We start from the raw sequence: 19510 nt of genomic DNA on the forward strand, positions 1-19510 counted from the left end.
TGTGGGATGTGTGGTTAATGTTCGGAGCCTGAAGGTTGCTTTTGTAGTTTTGCACTGAAGCTCCGAGGCTAATGTAGCAACATAAGCTTACACCCACCCGTTAGCATCGTGTAAACCGAATGCCTAAACCATCACACATCACACACAGTTTATGACACACTGCTATGCATCAACAGCAATGAAAGAAAGCACAGAATTAAAGCTTTAAAATTAAAATTAAAATTGTGACTTCTAGCCCAGCAGCATGGCTACTCCCATTTCTATGGCATACAGTGTGAGACGCCACATAAGCAAGTCTACCTGAGATTCAACACAGTGTTTGTGGGGGGATTTGTATGTAAAAACGTCACTTTATTGTTCTGTATGCTACTTCATGATGCTAACTGCTAGTCATAAACTTATATTACATGTTAGCTACATTAAACTTGTAGCTCCAGAACAAACCGAAAGTAGTGAACATCAGACTTATCAGAAAGGTCTGGGTGTGGTCCTAATATTCTAATGAACGTGAGTGACTGACAGCCCTCAATCACTGGCGAATAAAATTGTGTTCACATTACCATGGCAACGCAAACAGCCTTGAGACAGGGAAGTTGAGTTTTTTAGGTTTTTAATTTGAGGGTTTACTGAGGTTCTGAGTTGCCAGCCCAGATATAGGTACAAAGCTTGACCTGCGACTGGGGGAGCGACTGCCCCCGTGCCCCATCATCCTTCCCGTCTGGCACCTGTCAGACCAGTAGGATACGGTACGAGTGTGTGGCAAGCAGTGGGCCTCCCCGCAGATCTTGCTGTCACGGCGCAAACCTTAGCTTACCAGGTTTAACTTTAGCTCTATCTCACAAGGTTGCTCAGATTTGAAGCGAGGACGGAGCCACATTACCTTGTGATTGGTCAGGATTATGCTGACCCAGTTTTAAGACTGCCCATTTTATATAGGAGAGCAATATTGGTGAAATACATCAGGTATTTATTAGTCTTTGGGAAGATATTCAGAACACATACTTTTAGAAGACATACATTTACACTGGGGGCCCTCTGGAACCAGATTTGCCCAATTAGACAGAAAACTCAGTTTTAGGTTCCCAGGTACTTCAGTACAAATGTCAAGTAGGCTAGTTTGCTCTTTAAGATTTTTAAGTTTAAGATTACCCACTTTTATCATGAAAAAAGCAGATGCCAAAACTGAGTTTAATAAATTATTAAAATATACAGAGAAAAGGGGACCCATAACAACTGTGCAAGCTCAGACAGACCACTAAACTGGCCCTATCAAGGTTTTCATCTCTGAGAAAGTGGCAAAAAAAAAGAACCATTCTCACTTTAGATCTAAATTTTTCAATTTGATCAAAATCAAACCACTTCTGGTGGTCTCAAAACAGTAGACTGACCACCTAAGGGGAAATGCTTCAAAACAGCTAAGACTGAACGTTGATCTGTAGAAAAATCTCCCTGCACTGAAAGTGAGTCTCCTGGAAAGAATGGAAGTTATAATAAAGGTAAAGGATGGACAAACTACATACTGAACCATTTCGCTGTTGAGCATCCTGTGTGGCCTCTGTTAAACAGAGACAGTCTTCTGCTTCATTCTGTCTGCTTACAATATCTGTTTGACTGGAATAAAATAAATGAAGATATTTTGCACAGTAAAGTCTGTCAATTTTTTGTCAAATTATTGCTGTAATAGGCAGTAAGTGCAAGTGAGCAGATATTTCATAACTGAACCACCTGGTCTAATTAGGGTCTAAAAAGAGATACCAAGCCCTTTCTTGTATGGCATTGTATGTGTCTTTATGGTCTGCACTGCTCCTACCCTCGGGTTTAGTGTTCTTTATCTTCTTGTTAGCGCACAAATGAGGCCATTCTGTCCTTGGAGAGGGAGGCAGCAGCGTATACTGATAACTCGTCCTTACCGACACAGAAACCCAATATCCAACAGACAGGAAGCCTGTAGCCGGTGTGGTCAGCTCAGGCCAAGCCCACCTTAACCCCCGTGGGCCGCCATCATCTGCCCTGCCATAATCCTGGCATAATGCGCATCTATTTAGGCAGCGAGAATTTAGATACCCACTATTCCTTCAATACTAATGCTAATCAGCATCATCGTGAAATAAGAAAAGCGCTGACAAGCAGTGTGCAAAGAGATTTAAAATGAGGCAGGGTGAAGGAGGGGTCCATCTGGGCTAGACTTAATAAGCACTCATTGTCCCGGTCCAAGGGCGAGCCACGCTGGCCAGGCACTTTTGCGGCAGTATTGCGCGGGCAAAGTGACAATTGCACCGCCTGAATGATGATGATGACAAGTGCGGCCGTCTTTTCTGAGCTTAGTGGGGAAGCAGGCCGGCAGGCAGACAGATTGGAGCGTCCGGATCGTCTCCCTGTAGTCGCGACCCCCTCACAAAACAGCTGATGGAGCGTAATGGGACAGCCAGACTGAGGAGACATCCTGCAGAGCTCTTGTCATCGCCAAAATGAACTCTGCAGAGAGATGGAGAGCGCAAGACTGTGCTATCGACTGACAAGGCAAAGACAGCAGAGTGGAGAGAGAGAGAGAACACACCGGTTACATAACGAAAGAACTTGCCGAAAGTGTGCCGTTGTGCTCGGTTCCCTGCTGAGAAAAATTGTGATGCAGTGGTTGGAGTTTATGCCAGTGTGTAAACCTTTAACACGAGTTGAATGTCATTAACACTGTAAAAAAGTGGAGAAATTGTAGCTACAGGAGAGCATTAAAACACTTTAAATTTTAATCAGGGTGGCGCCACACTTCCAAAAGTGGTGAGGTAAAATTGATTGGTGGAATCACTCGCTAGTAGAAGAAATGCCAGCTTCCTCTGACTCACGTAAGGTCGCTTATTTAAATTGAATTTTCACTCAAAACAGCAAGCACAGGTTCTGAATTTTTCAGGAGATATTTCTAAAGAGATTAGACAAGCTGTAAGATCATCCACTGGCATACAGTTGCACTCAGAATTATTCAGCCCCCATGGCAAATTAGGTTTACGAGCTTCAACTTTACTTGCAATCAACCAATCAAACAAGAACACTTTAAATAGCTCAACACAACTGATAGAACATGCATTTCTTCAAATTCAACAAAAAATTCCACTCTTGGTGACGACTGCAGTCACAGCATTATTCAGCCCCTTCATGACAAGCATCTTTAGTACCTAGTAGAGCACCCTTTTGCTCTTATGACCTGCTGCAAACATCTTAGCTTATTTCTCATGGCCAATGGGCTCAAGATCACTAATTTACTTGTGTTTGCGTTCTGCAACCACCTTCTTAAAATCATATTTGAGTCAATTCGAGTTTCCAGAATCTTTTAGGACTTCTTCTGAAACAAAGCCTTGGCGGACATTTTCTTCATACGCTACAGGTTTCCAGTGTCAGAGGAAGCAAAGCAGCCCCAGAACATCACAGAGTCTGTAGGCAGGGTGCTCTTATCAGCGTATGCTTCATTCCAGTTTTGTTTCATCGCTCCACAGAAGATTTGTGAGTCTGCGATGAAAATGAACAACAAATGAAACAAAACTGGAACCTTTTCTTTATTATAGTTAAGTTTATACACTGCAGTCAATCAAAGTGCTTTACAAATGAGAAAGTAACCATTTCACCAGGGTGGTTTTATTGCTCATTCTTTGTGTTGTGCAATGTTGGCCAGCACAAGCTTCTGTTGGCTGGTGTGGTGGATTTGGGGACGCTGTGCTTTCCTCTCAGCATGTCAGCTGCCTGGCAATACTGTATCGCCAGAGGTGGTGGCTGGCTTTGTATATATTGGTGGAGACATGTTAGTAAGTCCTTACCCTCCTAGTTTTGGGAGCATTGCTAGTGCTAGGGGCAGTTACGAACAGGTGGGTTCATTTGTAGTAGCAAATTGGGAGAAAAATGGAACAATTCAACAAATGTATTAAATAAATAAATCTGTGAATTGAGAATGAAAGAGCTGCTACCAAAAGCATTTACAAGCATTTTGTAATTGTATTATTTAACAAAAGGGGTGTTATTTATTGACTATGCAGGGTAGCTAAAAAGAAAAGTTGAAACTGTAAAAGATTTTAAAAGCAAGTAAGTAATCTTGCTTAAACTTGCTTTAACTTCATGCCTTTTGGAAATTAGGTCGTCATCTACCCGCCTAGCTATTTACACTAACATAATTATCCAGGGGTGGCCAACCTTTTGCATGCCAGCGTAACATACTGTATTTTTCCAGCTTATGCCTTCTCAGCTTTTTTTGACAAGTTATCTGCTTCCAACATGCAGAACAGCGTCACACAAGAAGCTGGGCCATCGGTAATTAGGTGGTCCTATGTGGACGCTTTCAGTGAAATACCGCTAGCATACAAAACCCTTGTATGTCAGGCTGCCAGTATGTTTGCTAGCATAAAGTGCACTAATTAGACTCCAGAGACTGCAGGTGAAGTACAATAAATCAGAAACAAACAAACCACCAGAGTGCAAGCTGGGTTAGAGGTCACACCAATAAAAAGGGATGGCTCAGGGCCAAAACAGTAACCTTTGCATGGGCCTGAAGCTCTACAGGGGCGGTGAACATGTTTCCTCCATTCATTCAAGCCACACAGTGAAGCGGGATGGGATTCCCTAGACCCCCATAAGCCGCTCTCAGCATCATCGAGGCTCTGCTTCTAAACCTGTTCGCTCATGGCTTGCAGTGAAACCGAAATGCCATCACAGCGGGCTTAGGATCACACTGCATTTGTCAGAGGGACGGCAGATTCACACGTTTCCGAGGTGTGGATACTATTAACACTATGAGGGAGGTGGTGGTGGGCTTTATCGGCTTCTCCGCTGCGACATTATCCCTGGAAACCCGCGGTGGCTTGTGCTGCATGCTATTTACTTTGCGCCATCCATCTCGGAATGGCTCGGCCCGCATGGTGAGAGCAGGCAACGTCGGCCTCATCTCAGCCCCTATTACCATGATAGGATTGATTTCCTTCGGCCCGGCCTCCACTGCCACCGCCGCCCCGCTGCCGCTGCGTAGACTCCATTATGGCTGCAAATCACAGCATTCAGGGGCAAAATGAAAACTGCAAGTCCACATTACAGTTCTGAGAGGAAGAAGTCAGTGCAATCACCATCTCTCTTTCTCTCTTACTTTCTCGTTTTCTCCTCGCCTTCATCTCTCTCGCCCTACTCAGTCTTGGCACGTGCCATATTTTGACGAGCCTGGTTGCACATTTTTGCTAAAAGCGAAAATGGAATCAGGGCTGCGGTTCCAATGTGCCATTGTGTTACTACATCCCTCACTGCACTGCCATGGAAACAGTGTGGCAGTGTGTGTGTGTGTGTGTGTGTGTGTGTGCTATGACATTTGCCTCAAATCAAAGGAACAAAACACAAATGTGAAATATCTATGAAGGTTCTCCAGTTTTCTTACCTTTCAGAATCTCACTGGCCACTTTATTAGAAACACCTACCATGTACTTCCACTCATTGGCCACTTTATTAGAAACACCTACCATGTACTTTCACTCATTGGCCACTTTCTTAAAAACACATACCTTGTTTTTCCCCTCACTGGCCATTTTCTGGCCACTTTATAAGAAACACCTGCCTTGTTCTTTCATTGACTGGACACTTTATTAGAAACACCTACCTAATACTTTCACTCACTGGCCACTTTATTAGAAACACCTACCTAATATTTTCACTCCCTGGCCACTTTATTAGATACACCTACCCTGTACATTCACTCACTGGCCACTTTATTAGAAACACCTACCTGATATTTTCACTCCCTGGCCACTTTATTAGAAACACCTACCTAATACTTTCACTCACTGGCCACTTTATTAGAAACACCTACCTAATATTTTAACTCCCTGGCCACTTTATTAGATACACATACCCTGTACGTTCACTCACTGTCAGCAGAGCAGTGACACTGGCATGGCAGTATATGCGGCTCTGGTACGGTTGTATCAGGTACAGCAGTGTTGCTGGGGCTTTAACACATGTCAGTGTCAAGGGTATGCTGAGAGTGGTTCCACCACTGAAAAATATCCAGCCAAAAGCGGCTCTGTGGACAGAAACTGACTGTTGTTGAAGAGCTGGACATATGTAAAATGGGAATGGAGCAGCTACTCACATCTGGAAAAAAGGCTGATAACAATGCAAGTGCAGAAGCAATGGCAGCAGGAGAACTTTCAGTGATGTATGTTGGCATAGCAACGCCTCATCACTTCCTGTTAGTAGAAAACGCCAAACACGCACTTTTAAGATTATTATATAATATATACCTTATAGTATTAGTGTGTGGTGCTCAATTGGGACACAGCCCATGCTGAAGAAGAGATTTGTGACTCTTAAAAATGGGGTTCTTCAGGGATCCAAAAGTTGTTCTTCTATGGCTCTACTTTTAAAGGTTATTTGCCATTGTAAGGGTTCCTCCATGAACCTTTACATTATTGTACACTGTTACAGGATAAGGTCCTTAGCAGTTCTTCAATTTGAAACAGTGGAGGAACCTCGTAGGGTGCTTTGAGGAATCTTTAAGAAAAGGTTCTTAGAAGAAAAAGGTTAGAAGTTAAAGGTTCCTCAAAACACCTTAAGAGGTTCATCCACATTCCTTCAAATTGAAGAACCGCTTAAGTTTTCTAATACTTTTATCAGTAAGATCCCTTAAACCTTAACATTCTTGTAATAAAGTAATTATTAAAAGGTTCTTTAAGGGTTTTATTCTTTTTAAAAGTGTAGATGTTTCTAATAAAGTGGCCAGAGAGTGGATATCACCCTGTCCTTAGTGTAAATAGTTAAGCAAAGCTTCTTTTGGATATTAGTGGGGTGCAACCGTGGTGCTTAGCAGTATTTCACCGTTGTGTCTTTATTGTGATGTTTTGATGTTGACTGTGGAGGTTGATTTTTACATTATGTCTTTTATTTAATTTTATGACGAATGGACCAATAGAAATGCTCCAAAATGATTGGAAATAACATATTTTTACATTGACTTCCATTGAATGCTAAGATGTTTTTTCCTTCTCCTTTAAAGTTGCCTATTTAAAAGATTGATGATTTTAAAAAAATGTTGTCTATGCAAAACAACAAGAACACTCAATAAATGTAATGTCATTAATAATGCTTTTAGTCATCATTAACAGTCCTGCTGACTCACTGCTTTGCAAAGCTCAATTTGATCATCTGATCCCTGGTCCTGGTGCTCTATGAGCCAAAGTTTGTCATTGATTATCATTTGAAACCCTTTTGCGCATGAAAATGAAGGTAATATTCACCATCATCTGATAGCGCTTTAATTAGAGAGCATTCAAGCAGGTCCACGAGGTAATTAGCTACAGGGCTCCGTCCCTTAATGAGTAAAGAAATCAGGTTAAGCTCATTTATCACTGTGAGGAGCTCCACTGACTGATAGAAATCTAAATAGCAAAAACCCCTCCCGGGCATAACTGCCTTTAAACAACAAGTCATTTGTGACCTAAATTTACTTTTGCGTGTGAAGGAACTAGAAACATGGCCCAGGTTTGAGCTGTTTAATCAGGCAAAGTAGACAGAGAATACTGTCTCATTTACACACACGCCATGGAGGAGCGAGAAAGAGGCTATAATCTAGCTGCCAACTGGAATTACTTCAGTCTTCCAGTTCATGGACAGTGCTCAGATAAAAACCCAGGGACATTAAAACCTGCAGCGTTCCTCAACTGCAAGAACATTCTGGTGCCCTGTCTGGGCTTTAAACCAGAAAGCCTGAAGCTCTTAGTGAGGTGCCCAAAAAGCACTGAGCTACATTAGTAAAAAGGAGATACTCTGTGCATTAGATGATCTTCTGTGGCGAGTCTTGTCACATTTTGTTTAGGTGGCACCACGAAGAGGACACTTTCCCTGTTCAGTAGCCAAATAAAGATCTATCAAATTCAGAATCCAGTTATCTCATCACTATGCCATTTTTTAAAATAAATATGAATCAACCACCCTACTGATAAACTCTCCTACATCATAGAAAAGAACCATTTACCCAACAAAGAACCGAATTTAACATTCGTATGGTTGCAATGGTTCTGTAGAAAATAAATAATTAAGATATGTTTACATTGTAGACCTTTAGCTTTAATTTCAGGGGTTTAACAAAACATGTATTAAGCATTTCAGAATTACAGATATTTGAACAAAGTCCCTCCAGGACCCAATTGGACAAAGATACATAATTAGAAATATTTATCATTAAATCATGCATATTTCTTTATCCTTGGGTGCAAATCCTTTGCAATAAATTACTTTTTGGAGTCTGGAAGTCTTCTGATGGGCATCTCCAAAGGCTGACTTTCCCTTTGTTGAGATGCTTTGCCAGGCAGCTGGCTCCAGTTTTCTGGGTTGTGAGTTTTATTGCCAGTAAGTGACACTTTAGACTTTTAAGAACATACCATTTCTCTGCTTTAAAAGCGTATGTGTTGTTTTCACGGTATGGTTTTGGGTCATTATCCATCTGTTCCATGAAGCATCATCCTATCAGTCTCGCAGCATTAGACTGAATATGAGCAGACAGTATAGCTCTATACACATTAGAATTCCCCCCACTACTTCTATCAGCAGTCATCCTCAATAAACACCAGTGACCCAGTTTCATAACAGTGCTTCCACCATGTTTGACAGATGTTGCTGTTTGCTTTGGATTTTTTCTTCTTCAAACGTAAGCTGACCTTTTCTGTCTAATCTGAGCTTTCTTGAAATGAATTTGAATACCTTACACTGATAGTGATGTGTTTATATGGGTGTCACTTGATTTGTATACTTTGGCATTGATGGGCCTACGTACCTCAAATGTCAAATGTCATGAAAGGTTTTTTTTCCATCATGAAAGTCTTCTGTGGATATACAGAGCTTTTGTTGTTTCTGGGCTCCCCACAGAAAAAATATTTTTTTTACTTTTTCATCCAATTTGGTACTGCCAATTATCCCACCTGTGCATAGCTCCCCCTAGCACTAGCAATGCTCCCGATACTAGGAGCATCTCCTCTGACACATGCAAAACCAGTCACCACCTCTTTTTGAAACCGCCATATTGCTGCACTGTTAGGTAGCTGACATGCTCGTGGCACATGGCCAATTGTGCTCTCTCAGACTCTGGCTGCTGATGGCAAAGCAGCATGGCTCGGTTTGTGAACTTGTGATCCCACAGCCATAGTTGGCCCCCCAGCGCATTAGACTGGTCAAATCATTCATTTGGCCAATCTGATCTATCTAACAATGGCCTCCTTTACTTTCATTGACACGTTATTGGACAAAATGTTCTTATGATTGTGTTCCCATGTCCAGCTAGTTCAGCAGGTTCTACCCTACCTACAAAATGCCCTTGCTATATTTTTGTTTATAGGGAAGTTTCCATTCAGAACAATGACAATTCCAAAACGTCTCCTGAAAATGCATACATTCAGTTTGTGTGTCCATGTCCGTCCACACTGAGTACAGTTCATGTATAGACTCATCATATAGCTGGTTAAATGTACATAGCTTTCCTCAAATTTATCCAATCTCTTTATTCCAAGTCTCCACTTCCATTAAATCATACAGCTTATCTGAATTAATGGACTGTTTTTTCTATTTTTTTTTCTACATAAATGAAGTATGATCCGTGGGTGTGGGTGGGAGACGTATTTATGAACCCTGTGATTCTTCTGTAATGTATTCCTCTTCTCATAAAAGAAAACAGCCTGTGATTAAATCCTCAAGTGCAAATCGTCTCTGTTAATTAATTCTGCAGCAAGACCTCGACTCAGTAGTTGGTCAAACGCGAATAAATACAAGACGAAATGTCAAGAACAACCTGCGGCAAATCCCTGGACTGAGAGAGAGAGAGAGAGAGAGAGAGAGAGAGAGAGAGAGAGAGAGATGCAAAAAAAAGACTTGGCAAGTGATGTAGAGAAACATGCTCCCACATAGGACTGAGTACTTGTGTCAAATTAAGCATTATCAATTAGTGCAGCAGTACTCTGGTAAACGTCAGAGACAGCTGAATGAGACAGGATCTGAGAGAACCTTCTGAGGCTGGTTAAAAAGCAGCCGGTTCGTTTCACCAGCCTTGTGCCAACAAGCCCAACTGAGAGAAAACAAGAACAAACAGGAGGCTCCTTCAGTGTGCTGTAAGCCTGACTGAATATGGACTGTAGATTCAAAGGACCAGAGCCAATGAGTCTAAAGGCCAGAGTACATCGGCCAGACAAACACGGGCAAACATGAACAAACAAGAACGTCTGTTCGCTCTGCCCAACCAGTTTGATTGTTAGAAGCATCTAGAACGCCCTCTCCTCGTTCACTCTCTGCTTCACTTGGTTTGTCAGTTCTTTTTATGGGCTTTTTAAGGACAGCTGCAAACATTAGGATGATCTTTTAATGAGTTTATCCGATTGGTGTACTCTGGCTTCAAAAGCATAAAGAAATTAACTCATCCTCGTAATGAATTTATTAAAATAATATTAAATAAAAGTATTCATTCATTTTCTGACCAAAATCGATTCCTTTTGGAGCACTGAGAATTGAAATGAGAATTTGGTTGTATTCTGCGATAACAGTGTTAGTGAGGCCAGGATGTTGGATGATCAAGACCCCACCCCTCCCAACTCACCCCAAACTAAAATGTATGGAGTACCATCATTCCAGAGAATGAATGAACAATGTTGGGTGGCGTTATATCCCTCTAGCCCAAGCATGACATTAGTCATGGTGCCAATAGGTTCATGTTTATCTGCTCTAGAGAGTCCAATTCTATTGGCAGTACTTCTCTACATTGTGTGTGTCATCAATGGATGCAACCTAAAGTAACTGAATGCATACATTAAAAGGGGTGTCCACAAATATTTGGACATATATTATATGTTTCAAATTGGCCTTTCTTGATAGGGTTTTTCCATATAATCTATATATAATCCATAAAATCTAGCTTTTCCTGACATTTTGCCAGATGTAATCAGTACTTTTGCCACTTTCAAGCTAATGTCTTACTTGTTTTATTAGACATACTATCATGCCCTGGGAACGTGTTCCAAACCCACTGCGGTTTAATAACGCTACATCCATGCTAACAAGTAGGTTAACACTCCTCTACACAGAAAGGATGTCTCACAAAAATAAGTTACTAAATAATAGACTACTAAGACTATTATATTACAAAATAAGCTAACTACCTTGTGATGTCACGTAACTACCTCCAACTGGTTTGTTTGGAGTATTTTGTTGAGGTTGACCCAGTTCAGTATGCAGCAGTACAGGCATGCATACCACTAACATTTATATTTTTACTTCAGATTTACTGTCACTGAAAGTCCCTCGAATTCAGAGGATCCAGTGGCACTGGGGAGGGAAATGTGCACAGGACAAAGTTTAGTTATCAGCTTTAGAAAGCTTTAATTTAAGGTGTGATAGCAGTAACCTTCTAAAATCACATTCATTTTGCTCAGAGTTCCTAATATAAGTGTGGCGCAATGACACCTGACTTCAGAGGTCTATTTATTCCTCAGTCTCACCTTGCAGTAATGCTATAAAAAAGTCAGAGCACTGTCAGCTCAGAATACAACCGAAAGCTGTATTCACACTGAACTCAGTATGCGCGGCATTCGCCACTCAGGTTGTCAACACCATTAGCGGTATGCACAGCACTTGCTGGTTTTGGCATAAGAGTGGGAGTCACCCTCAGTAGTAAGGGAGGGTCTGCGTATGTGTACTGGCTAATTGGATACACCATATTAGCTTGCAAGTTTATTTTATCATTTGTAATTGTACACACCCAGCCCACTAGTGCACGTTCTACTCCAGGCTGGGTAAGCTAAGTGTTACTGGATAGTGTTGCTGTCCTCTCGTTGTGTCCTCTCAGCGCTATGTGCTGTTGGCATGCTGAGAGGATTGTAGCTGATTAGCTCTTGCCCCCATTCGCTTCCCTGGGTTTGGCTTTCTTGAGTCTTACTGGTAAAAATACTTCAAAAATACTGAAGAGCAGCTAATCACATCCAGACTCTGCTAGTTATGGGAATATAGGTTGCTATGTGAACCAGGCCTCGTGACCTCTGCTTTTCCTGTGCCAGTGTCCGCAGAGGCAAAAGCCAGGGGAGCAAACTGGGATATGCACTAGGCTAAAAGCTCTCATCTCTTTTTTCTATCGTCCACTCCCATGAAAATAACTAGACAACCTCAGCTGAACCAAACTAGAGCTAAACCGACATCAGAAGTAAGTACCAAGACTCAAATAATAAGCCAAACCCAGGTAAACGAGTGGGGCAAGGCTAAGAGCTAACCAGCTACAATCTTTTAGCTTTCTAACAGCACATGAGAGGACACAACGAGAGGACAGCAACACAATATCTGGTAAGACGATGAAAGCAGAGCTTATTGTGTTTCATTCTAAGGCAAAATAACAGGGCTGTAAATAGGCTTGTTAAATGGCATCTGACTGTTTTTCACCCCCAACTAAATCACAGAATTCATATAGATGAAAAAACACAACTAAATACTCAATAAATGCATTCTGTGCTTCCTTTAAGACAAAAACCTACAAAATAAACCAGTTCAGAGAAAAATGCTGATATGTGTGTTCTGTGAATTCTAGGCATGCATTTGAATACCGACCTGCTGGCCTGCAGCCCTGCTGTGCAGACGTGTCTGGTATAAAAGACCCCCTGGTGATATCATACGGTCTCTGTACTGTAGGCTTATTGCTTTGTCTCAAAGCCAGTGAGCTGGACTTTGATGCAATGCATGTGACTCCGTGACAAACTTCACAAACAGGCTGAATTTCAGCTTTGGGTGGCAGCAGATGCAAGCAGTTAACTGTCGTAAAATCTGCTCAGTTTGGCCTGGCCTGCTTTTCTTTGAGGGTAAAATGCAGGTATTTCTGTGGGAGGCAGGTAGACAGACATATGCTACTCTAACTTCACTCGCCCTGTTTTCTTTAAGGAGGGTCCGGAGCCCCTTTTGCTGCCATAATTACACTAATAACAGAGTGCAAATCATTAACCAGCCATATGTCCTCTTGCCTGAATGCGGCTCCTGCCTCTCTCAACACTCTGTCCTGCCAGACACCTTTTCTTTAGGATTACCGAAGGGACTCATTCAGAATCGCCCACAAAGCGCTTTTTAATTGGCCATATGTCGCAACTTCTCTCAGCTAAAACAGCGACAAGCCAGATTAGTCACTAATGAAGGCAGGTGATGGCGCGCCAACAGAGTGTGTCCATGAACCTGTATGACAAATTCCTCTAATGCTATAATTCGGAAAAAAAAACATCACCTAAATATAATAAATCCTTAACGAGACCAAAAAACAGAGAGACGTGGGCGAGTGAAATATTCACCTCACACTCTGTGCATCTCTCTGAAAGCTGTAATGAGAGGGATTTCTCAACATCTGCGTCCTTTCACTGAACTTTACCCAGTGTTCTCCCCCTTTGCTGTAATAACCAAACTTCGGTTAACTATGGGAGATGCAAGGCTACTGTTGTTAACCAACACTCGACTTAGATTGTCATCATAAGCAGAGTAGTACAGTTTCACTAAACTGATTGGACTGGGGAATAAAGTGCAACATTGCTTACATACCACAGTTAAAGGGGCTGGACATGATTCTGGAGATTGACTCCTGATATTTGAACTGAACAGCAAAACAAATACACCCTCTCGTCAGTGATCCTTCAGAATCCCCCCTACCCCCCAATTAACGTACATGCATAGCCAACAACACCAGGCTTGTGGCCAGAATGACAGCAAACACAAACGCAGCATCCAACACTCCAGCCTTGTCCAATAATGCTACCGCGGTGCTGGCATCCAACATGTCCACCACGGTGTTAGCACACTGGCCACTGGCATCGTCCAACATCTCCACCATGGTGTTAGCACACTGGCCACAGGCATCGTCCAACATCTCCACTACGGTGTTAGCACACTGGCCACAGGCATCGTCCAACATCTCCACCACGGTGTTAGCTCACTGGCCACTGGCATTGTCCAACATCTCCACCATGGTGTTAGCACACTGGCCACAGGCATCGTCCAACATCTCCACCACGGTGTTAGCACACTGGCCACTGGCATTGTCCAACATCTCCACCACGGTGTTAGCACACTGGCCACTGGCATCGTCCAACATCTCCACCACGGTGTTAGCACAATGGCCACTGGCATCGTCCAACATCTCCACCACGGTGTTAGCACACTGGCCACTGGCATTGTCCAACATCTCCACCACGGTGTTAGCACACTGGCCACTGGCCTCATCAAACATCTCCACCACAGTGTTAGCACACTGGCCACTGGCATCGTCCAACATCTCCACCACGGTGGAAGCACACTGGCCACCGGCCTCATCAAACATCACCACCACGGTGTTAGCACACTGGCCACTGGCCTCATCAAACATCTCCACCACGGTGTTAGCACACTGGCCACTGGCATCGTCCAACATCTCCACCACGGTGTTAGCACACTGGCCACTGGCATCGTCCAACATCTCCACCACGGTGTTAGCACATTGGCCACTGGCATCGTCCAACATCTCCACCACGGTGTTAGCACACTGGCTACCGGCATTGTCCAACATCTCCACCATGGTGTTAGCACACTGGCCACTGGCATCGTCCAACATCTCCACCACGGTGTTAGCACACTGGCCACTGGCATTGTCCAACATCTCCACCACGGTGTTAGCACACTGGCCACTGGCATCGTCCAACATCTCCACCATGGTGTTAGCACACTGGCCACCGGCATCGTCCAACATGTCCACCACGGTGTTAGCACACTGGCCACTGGCATCGTCCAACATCTCCACCACAGTGTTAGCACACTGGCCACTGGCATCGTCCAACATCTCCACCACGGTGTTAGCACACTGGCCACTGGCATCGTCCAACATCTCCACCACGGTGGAAGCACACTGGCCACCGGCCTCATCAAACATCGCCACCACGGTGGAAGCACACTGGCCACCGGCCTCATCAAACATCTCCACCATGGTGTTAGCACACTGGCCACTGGCATCGTCCAACATCTCCACCACGGTGTTAGCACACTGGCCACCGGCCTCATCAAACGTCACCACCACGGTGTTAGCACACTGGCCACTGGCATCGTCCAACATCTCCACCATGGTGTTGGCACACTGGCCACTGGCATCGTCCAACATCTCCACCACGGTGTTAGCACACTGGCCACTGGCATCGTCCAACATCTCCACCACGGTGTTAGCACACTGGCCACTGGCATCGTCCAACATCGCTACCTTGGTGACAGCATGCCAGATACCAGCCTCATCCTACATTTCCACCACAGTGGAAGCACACTGGCCACCAGTCTCGTCCAACATCGCTACCTTGGTGACAGCATGCCAGATACCAGCCTCATCCTACATCTCCACCACAGTGGAAGCACACTGGCCACCAGCCTCATCCAACATCGCTACCTTGGTGGTAGCATGCCGGTCACCAGCCTCATCCAACATCGCTACCTTGGTGGTAGCATGCCGGCCACCAGCCTCATCCAACATTGTTACCTTGGTGGTAGCATGCCGGCCACCAGCCTCATCCAACATCGTTACCTTGGTGGTAGCATGCCGGCCACCAGCCTCATCCAACATTGTTACCTTGGTGGTAGCATGCCGGCCACCAGCCTCATCCAACATTGTTACCTTGGTGGTAGCATGCCGGCCACCAGCCTCATCCAACATCGTTACCTTGGTGGTAGCATGCCGGCCACCAGCCTCATCCAACATCGCTACCTTGGTGGTAGCATGCCGGTCACCAGCCTCATCAAACATGGCTACCTAGCACACCAGCTATCGGACTTTAATTCATTTCAAATGATTCCATGACACTGTCCCTTTAAAAGGTATAGGTCTAAAAAAACTTGAATTGGCACAAAGCCATGACATTATCTGGAGGTTCTTTAAGCTTTAAAAGGCACCTCAGACACTCCTCCTTTACCAGATTGATCCTTTAAACAGTCATCCACTGAAAGGTTCCTAGGGGGGCTAAAAGATGGTCTTTTACTGCACTCATTCCCTGGATCTGGAGGACCCCCTTCCCCTCCCTGCTCTAACCTACTACCTTCAATTTTCTACCTTAGCTGATTAGCTGGATCAGGTGTTTTGGTGTGCAGGGCAAGGGGTCATCCAGGACCATGGCTGGTCCACTGTTCGATGGCACAAAAGGACTCCAAAATAACCCTTTTTGGTTAGGCAGCATATTCTTCTTAACTTAGTAAGAATAGTTAACTGACCTTAAGAACAAACTCTTAGGGTGGGCTCTGTGGGCTCCTGCAGAAAAGAGGCCCCTTATACCAGGATCATATCTGGGGGTTGTCATAGGGTGGGAGAACCCCTTAATTAGGCTGTGCTGATTAGGGCAGTGTGCCCTCTAGCGGACTCTAATGGAAGCACCATATAAACGTGAGGCATGTGAAGCATCAACAACTTCAGCTCTGTACATGTTCTTCACTGTTCACCTGCTCAACACTCCGGACTCATCTCAGAAGGTGCTTACAGGCTCACTGAATGAAGTGGTTATAAGACGTAGTGGAGAAAACTGTACTGTGGATTAGAAATATTTGAAATACTGCGTAACAGAACAAATATTGTTTTGCCAATCCTGATGGAGAACAAAATTCTCTACAAACCCAGACCCCCACCCCCACCATCCAAGACCACCAACCTCACCACTCTCCAGAACAGAAAAGTACCAAAACCACACAAACATCCTCATACAGCCAAGCCCTAATACCACCACCTCCACCACCCCTATAACTTCAAGTGCCAAAATCACAAAATAGTCCCCTCAATCACAGAACCCCCCCCAACCCCCAAACCACCAAATCCCACCACCCCTGTACCTTAAGTGCCAAAACCACAGTCAACCACACTATCAACCCCAGTAGCCCCACAACCCCAAGACCACTAAATCCCACCACCCCTATAACTTCAAGTGCCAAAACCACAAAATAGTCCCCTCAATCCCAGAACCCCCCCACCCCCACCCCCACCCCAGGACCACCAAATCCCACCACCCCTATAACTTCAAGTGCCAAAACCACAAAATAGTCCCCTCAATCCCAGAACCCCCCCACCCCCACCCCAGGACCACCAAATCCCACCACCCCTAGAACGTAAAAAGTGCCAAAACCACAGTCAACCACACTATCAACCGCAGAAGCCCCCCAAACCCAAGACCACCAAATCCCACCACTTTCCAGAAGTTCCAAGTTCCAGAAACCCCCCCCCCCCCCCCCCCCCCATCCCCGTGTCCCGCGGACTTACGGTAGAAGACGTACTCTGTGTTGCTGCTCCATGCGCCCCTCTCGGCGTCCACGTGCCTGCTGGCCACCGCGGAGCTGCACGCCACGATGCGGAAGCCGCTCTCGGCGAGCATGTCGAAGGCGCGCTCCGCGTGCCTGAAGCGTAGGTGGCAGCGCGAGGTGTATCGCTCGCGCGCTCTGTCCGCGTCGCGGCTCTCGCTCAGCGCGTCCCCGAACACCTGGCGCGCGAGCCCGACACGGCCGAACACCGAGATGCGCGGCGTCGGCGCGTCTCCCCCCCGCGCGCCCTTACAAGCCACCGTCAGGAAGCCGCACGCGCCGTCGCGCGCTGTCCTTTCGCTGGCCGGAGACGCGTCGTCCAGGACACCCCCGCCGCCGCCGCCGCCGCCGCCGCCCTCGCCCGCCTCGTCCTCCACCGCCGCGAGGATGCCAGCCAGCTCGTGCAGGCGAAAGTACTCGGCCTCGCGCCGGAGCCTCGCGCGCTCCGGGAACCGATCGGGCAGCACCACGCGCCGGTCGCGCAGGTAGTCCAGCACGTAGCGGAACAGGAAACCGTCCCGGTCGATGAAGCAGCGGCCCCGCGCGTCCCGCGCTAACTCGCCTGCCGCGTGGGAGAACATCTGGCCCAGCATGGAGTCCGGAAAGGCCGTGAGGGTCGCGCGCCTCGTGTAGTACACCTGGCCGCCCACGTTCAGCTCGATGACATCCGGCGCGCCGTGCGCGGAGCCGCCACCGTCTTTAGGCGACTGATAGAGTCTGCATGTCTCGGTCAGAGCCATGCTGCGACTGTCTGGAGGAATTCAGAGCAAACGGAGAAGAATGGAGGGAGGAATCGTCTTCATCACTGATCTTCATCAACTTCATCAACCACACAGATGCATCTTCAGCATCGACCCTCAGGACTGGTCATTAGAGCGATCTTCACCTTTAACCTTGATCTCTGCCATTGATCATCTTCATCAGCTTAAGACTGCTTTCAGAATCTTTAGGGTTGATGTGCAGATCTTCAAGATCTTTAAGACTTCTGAGACTGGTCTTCATAATCTGTGAGACTTATCCCCAATAGCCATAGGACTGAAAGAATCTCCCCAAAATAATGAGACTGATCTCCAGCAGCCTTTGGTCTTCACCTTTCAAGCTGATCTTTGTCAGATCTTTGCCCCTGATCTTCAGTTCCTTCACCTTCCTTCAGCTTTCAGACTGATCCTCAAAATTTCATCACTTCCACAGCCGAACTTTCTCATGTTTACACTATAAAACTGATCTTCCTCGTCTTCATCACCACTGATCTGCCTCCCCTTTTATCTCACTACGATGACGATCATCACATTTAGCGCTGATCATCTACCCTGTTTGAGTCGGATCTTCATCGACTTCAAGACCGACCTTCCTTATCTTCATCACTGATCTTCATCACATGTAACACCAACACCAACATCTGCATCACATCTTTAGGCATGACTGACTGATCTTCACTACCTTTACCTTTGATCTTCATCATTCTCACCTTTGATCTTCATCCCCTTTAAGACCGACCTTCTATATCTTTACCACTGATCATTTTCATCACCATGACTCCTGAACATCGTCAGTGTCATCAGCAGTGCTGATTAGCACCCATGGCTTTTAATGCTCTCAGAGTCCTTCAAGCATCACATCCATGCAGTTCCTTCTGTAACTCTTCCAGAACTCAACTAGCTCTGAGAAATCGAAGTAGAAAGCCAAACGCTCACCTCACAGAGGAGCATCATTTCCCTCCAACTCCAACTCTAACAAAAAAAGGAGAGATATGCCTGCCTAAACAAAACAGTCCTTCTACTGATGGAGCCTCTTCAGGTGAACTTCTCTCCAGATGGGTTCTTTCAGGCAAGGTGGCTCTGTCCAGCATCCGTAAAGGTCCCGCTTGCCGCTCACCTCAGCGGCGTCTGATCCGGCACATCTGCGCGATCCTGTCGCTTGTGTGGACTGAGGGTGGAGTGGGTAGTCTTAAAGCGTACAGCGAGCACTGAGGGGTGGGGGGGTGATGTTTCTCCAGCACTGTGTGCTGTGTGTGTGTGTGTGTGTGTGGAGGAGGGGGGCATTCTTAGGCAGTTGAGCCTTACATCATCTTAAAGGAAAATGACAGTGTTGGGAAACAGTACACATGCTTCCATTAGATTACCATGAATCACTCAGTGATGGAGGCTGTGTGTTGCAGTTTGAGTGGAGTACGTCTCCATTCCACACAGGTAAGTGCCAGTTTCAT

At 45.4% G+C, this 19510-nt stretch overlaps 1 protein-coding gene across 1 annotated transcript in view; it reads right to left on the minus strand.

Annotated features, from left to right (window-relative positions):
• Positions 1-19185, minus strand: part of LOC140549835 (BTB/POZ domain-containing protein KCTD16-like) — a 33373-nt gene extending 14188 nt beyond the window's left edge. Inside the window, exon 1 of the mRNA XM_072673575.1 lies at positions 17267-19185. Within this exon, the coding sequence (XP_072529676.1) occupies positions 17267-18044 (778 nt within the window). The 5' untranslated portion in view covers positions 18045-19185. The remainder of the gene's footprint in view (positions 1-17266) is intronic.
• Positions 19186-19510: the final 325 nt, after the last annotated feature.

Source organism: Salminus brasiliensis, chromosome 2 (assembly GCF_030463535.1).
Source record: "Salminus brasiliensis chromosome 2, fSalBra1.hap2, whole genome shotgun sequence".
NCBI lineage: Eukaryota > Metazoa > Chordata > Actinopteri > Characiformes > Bryconidae > Salminus > Salminus brasiliensis.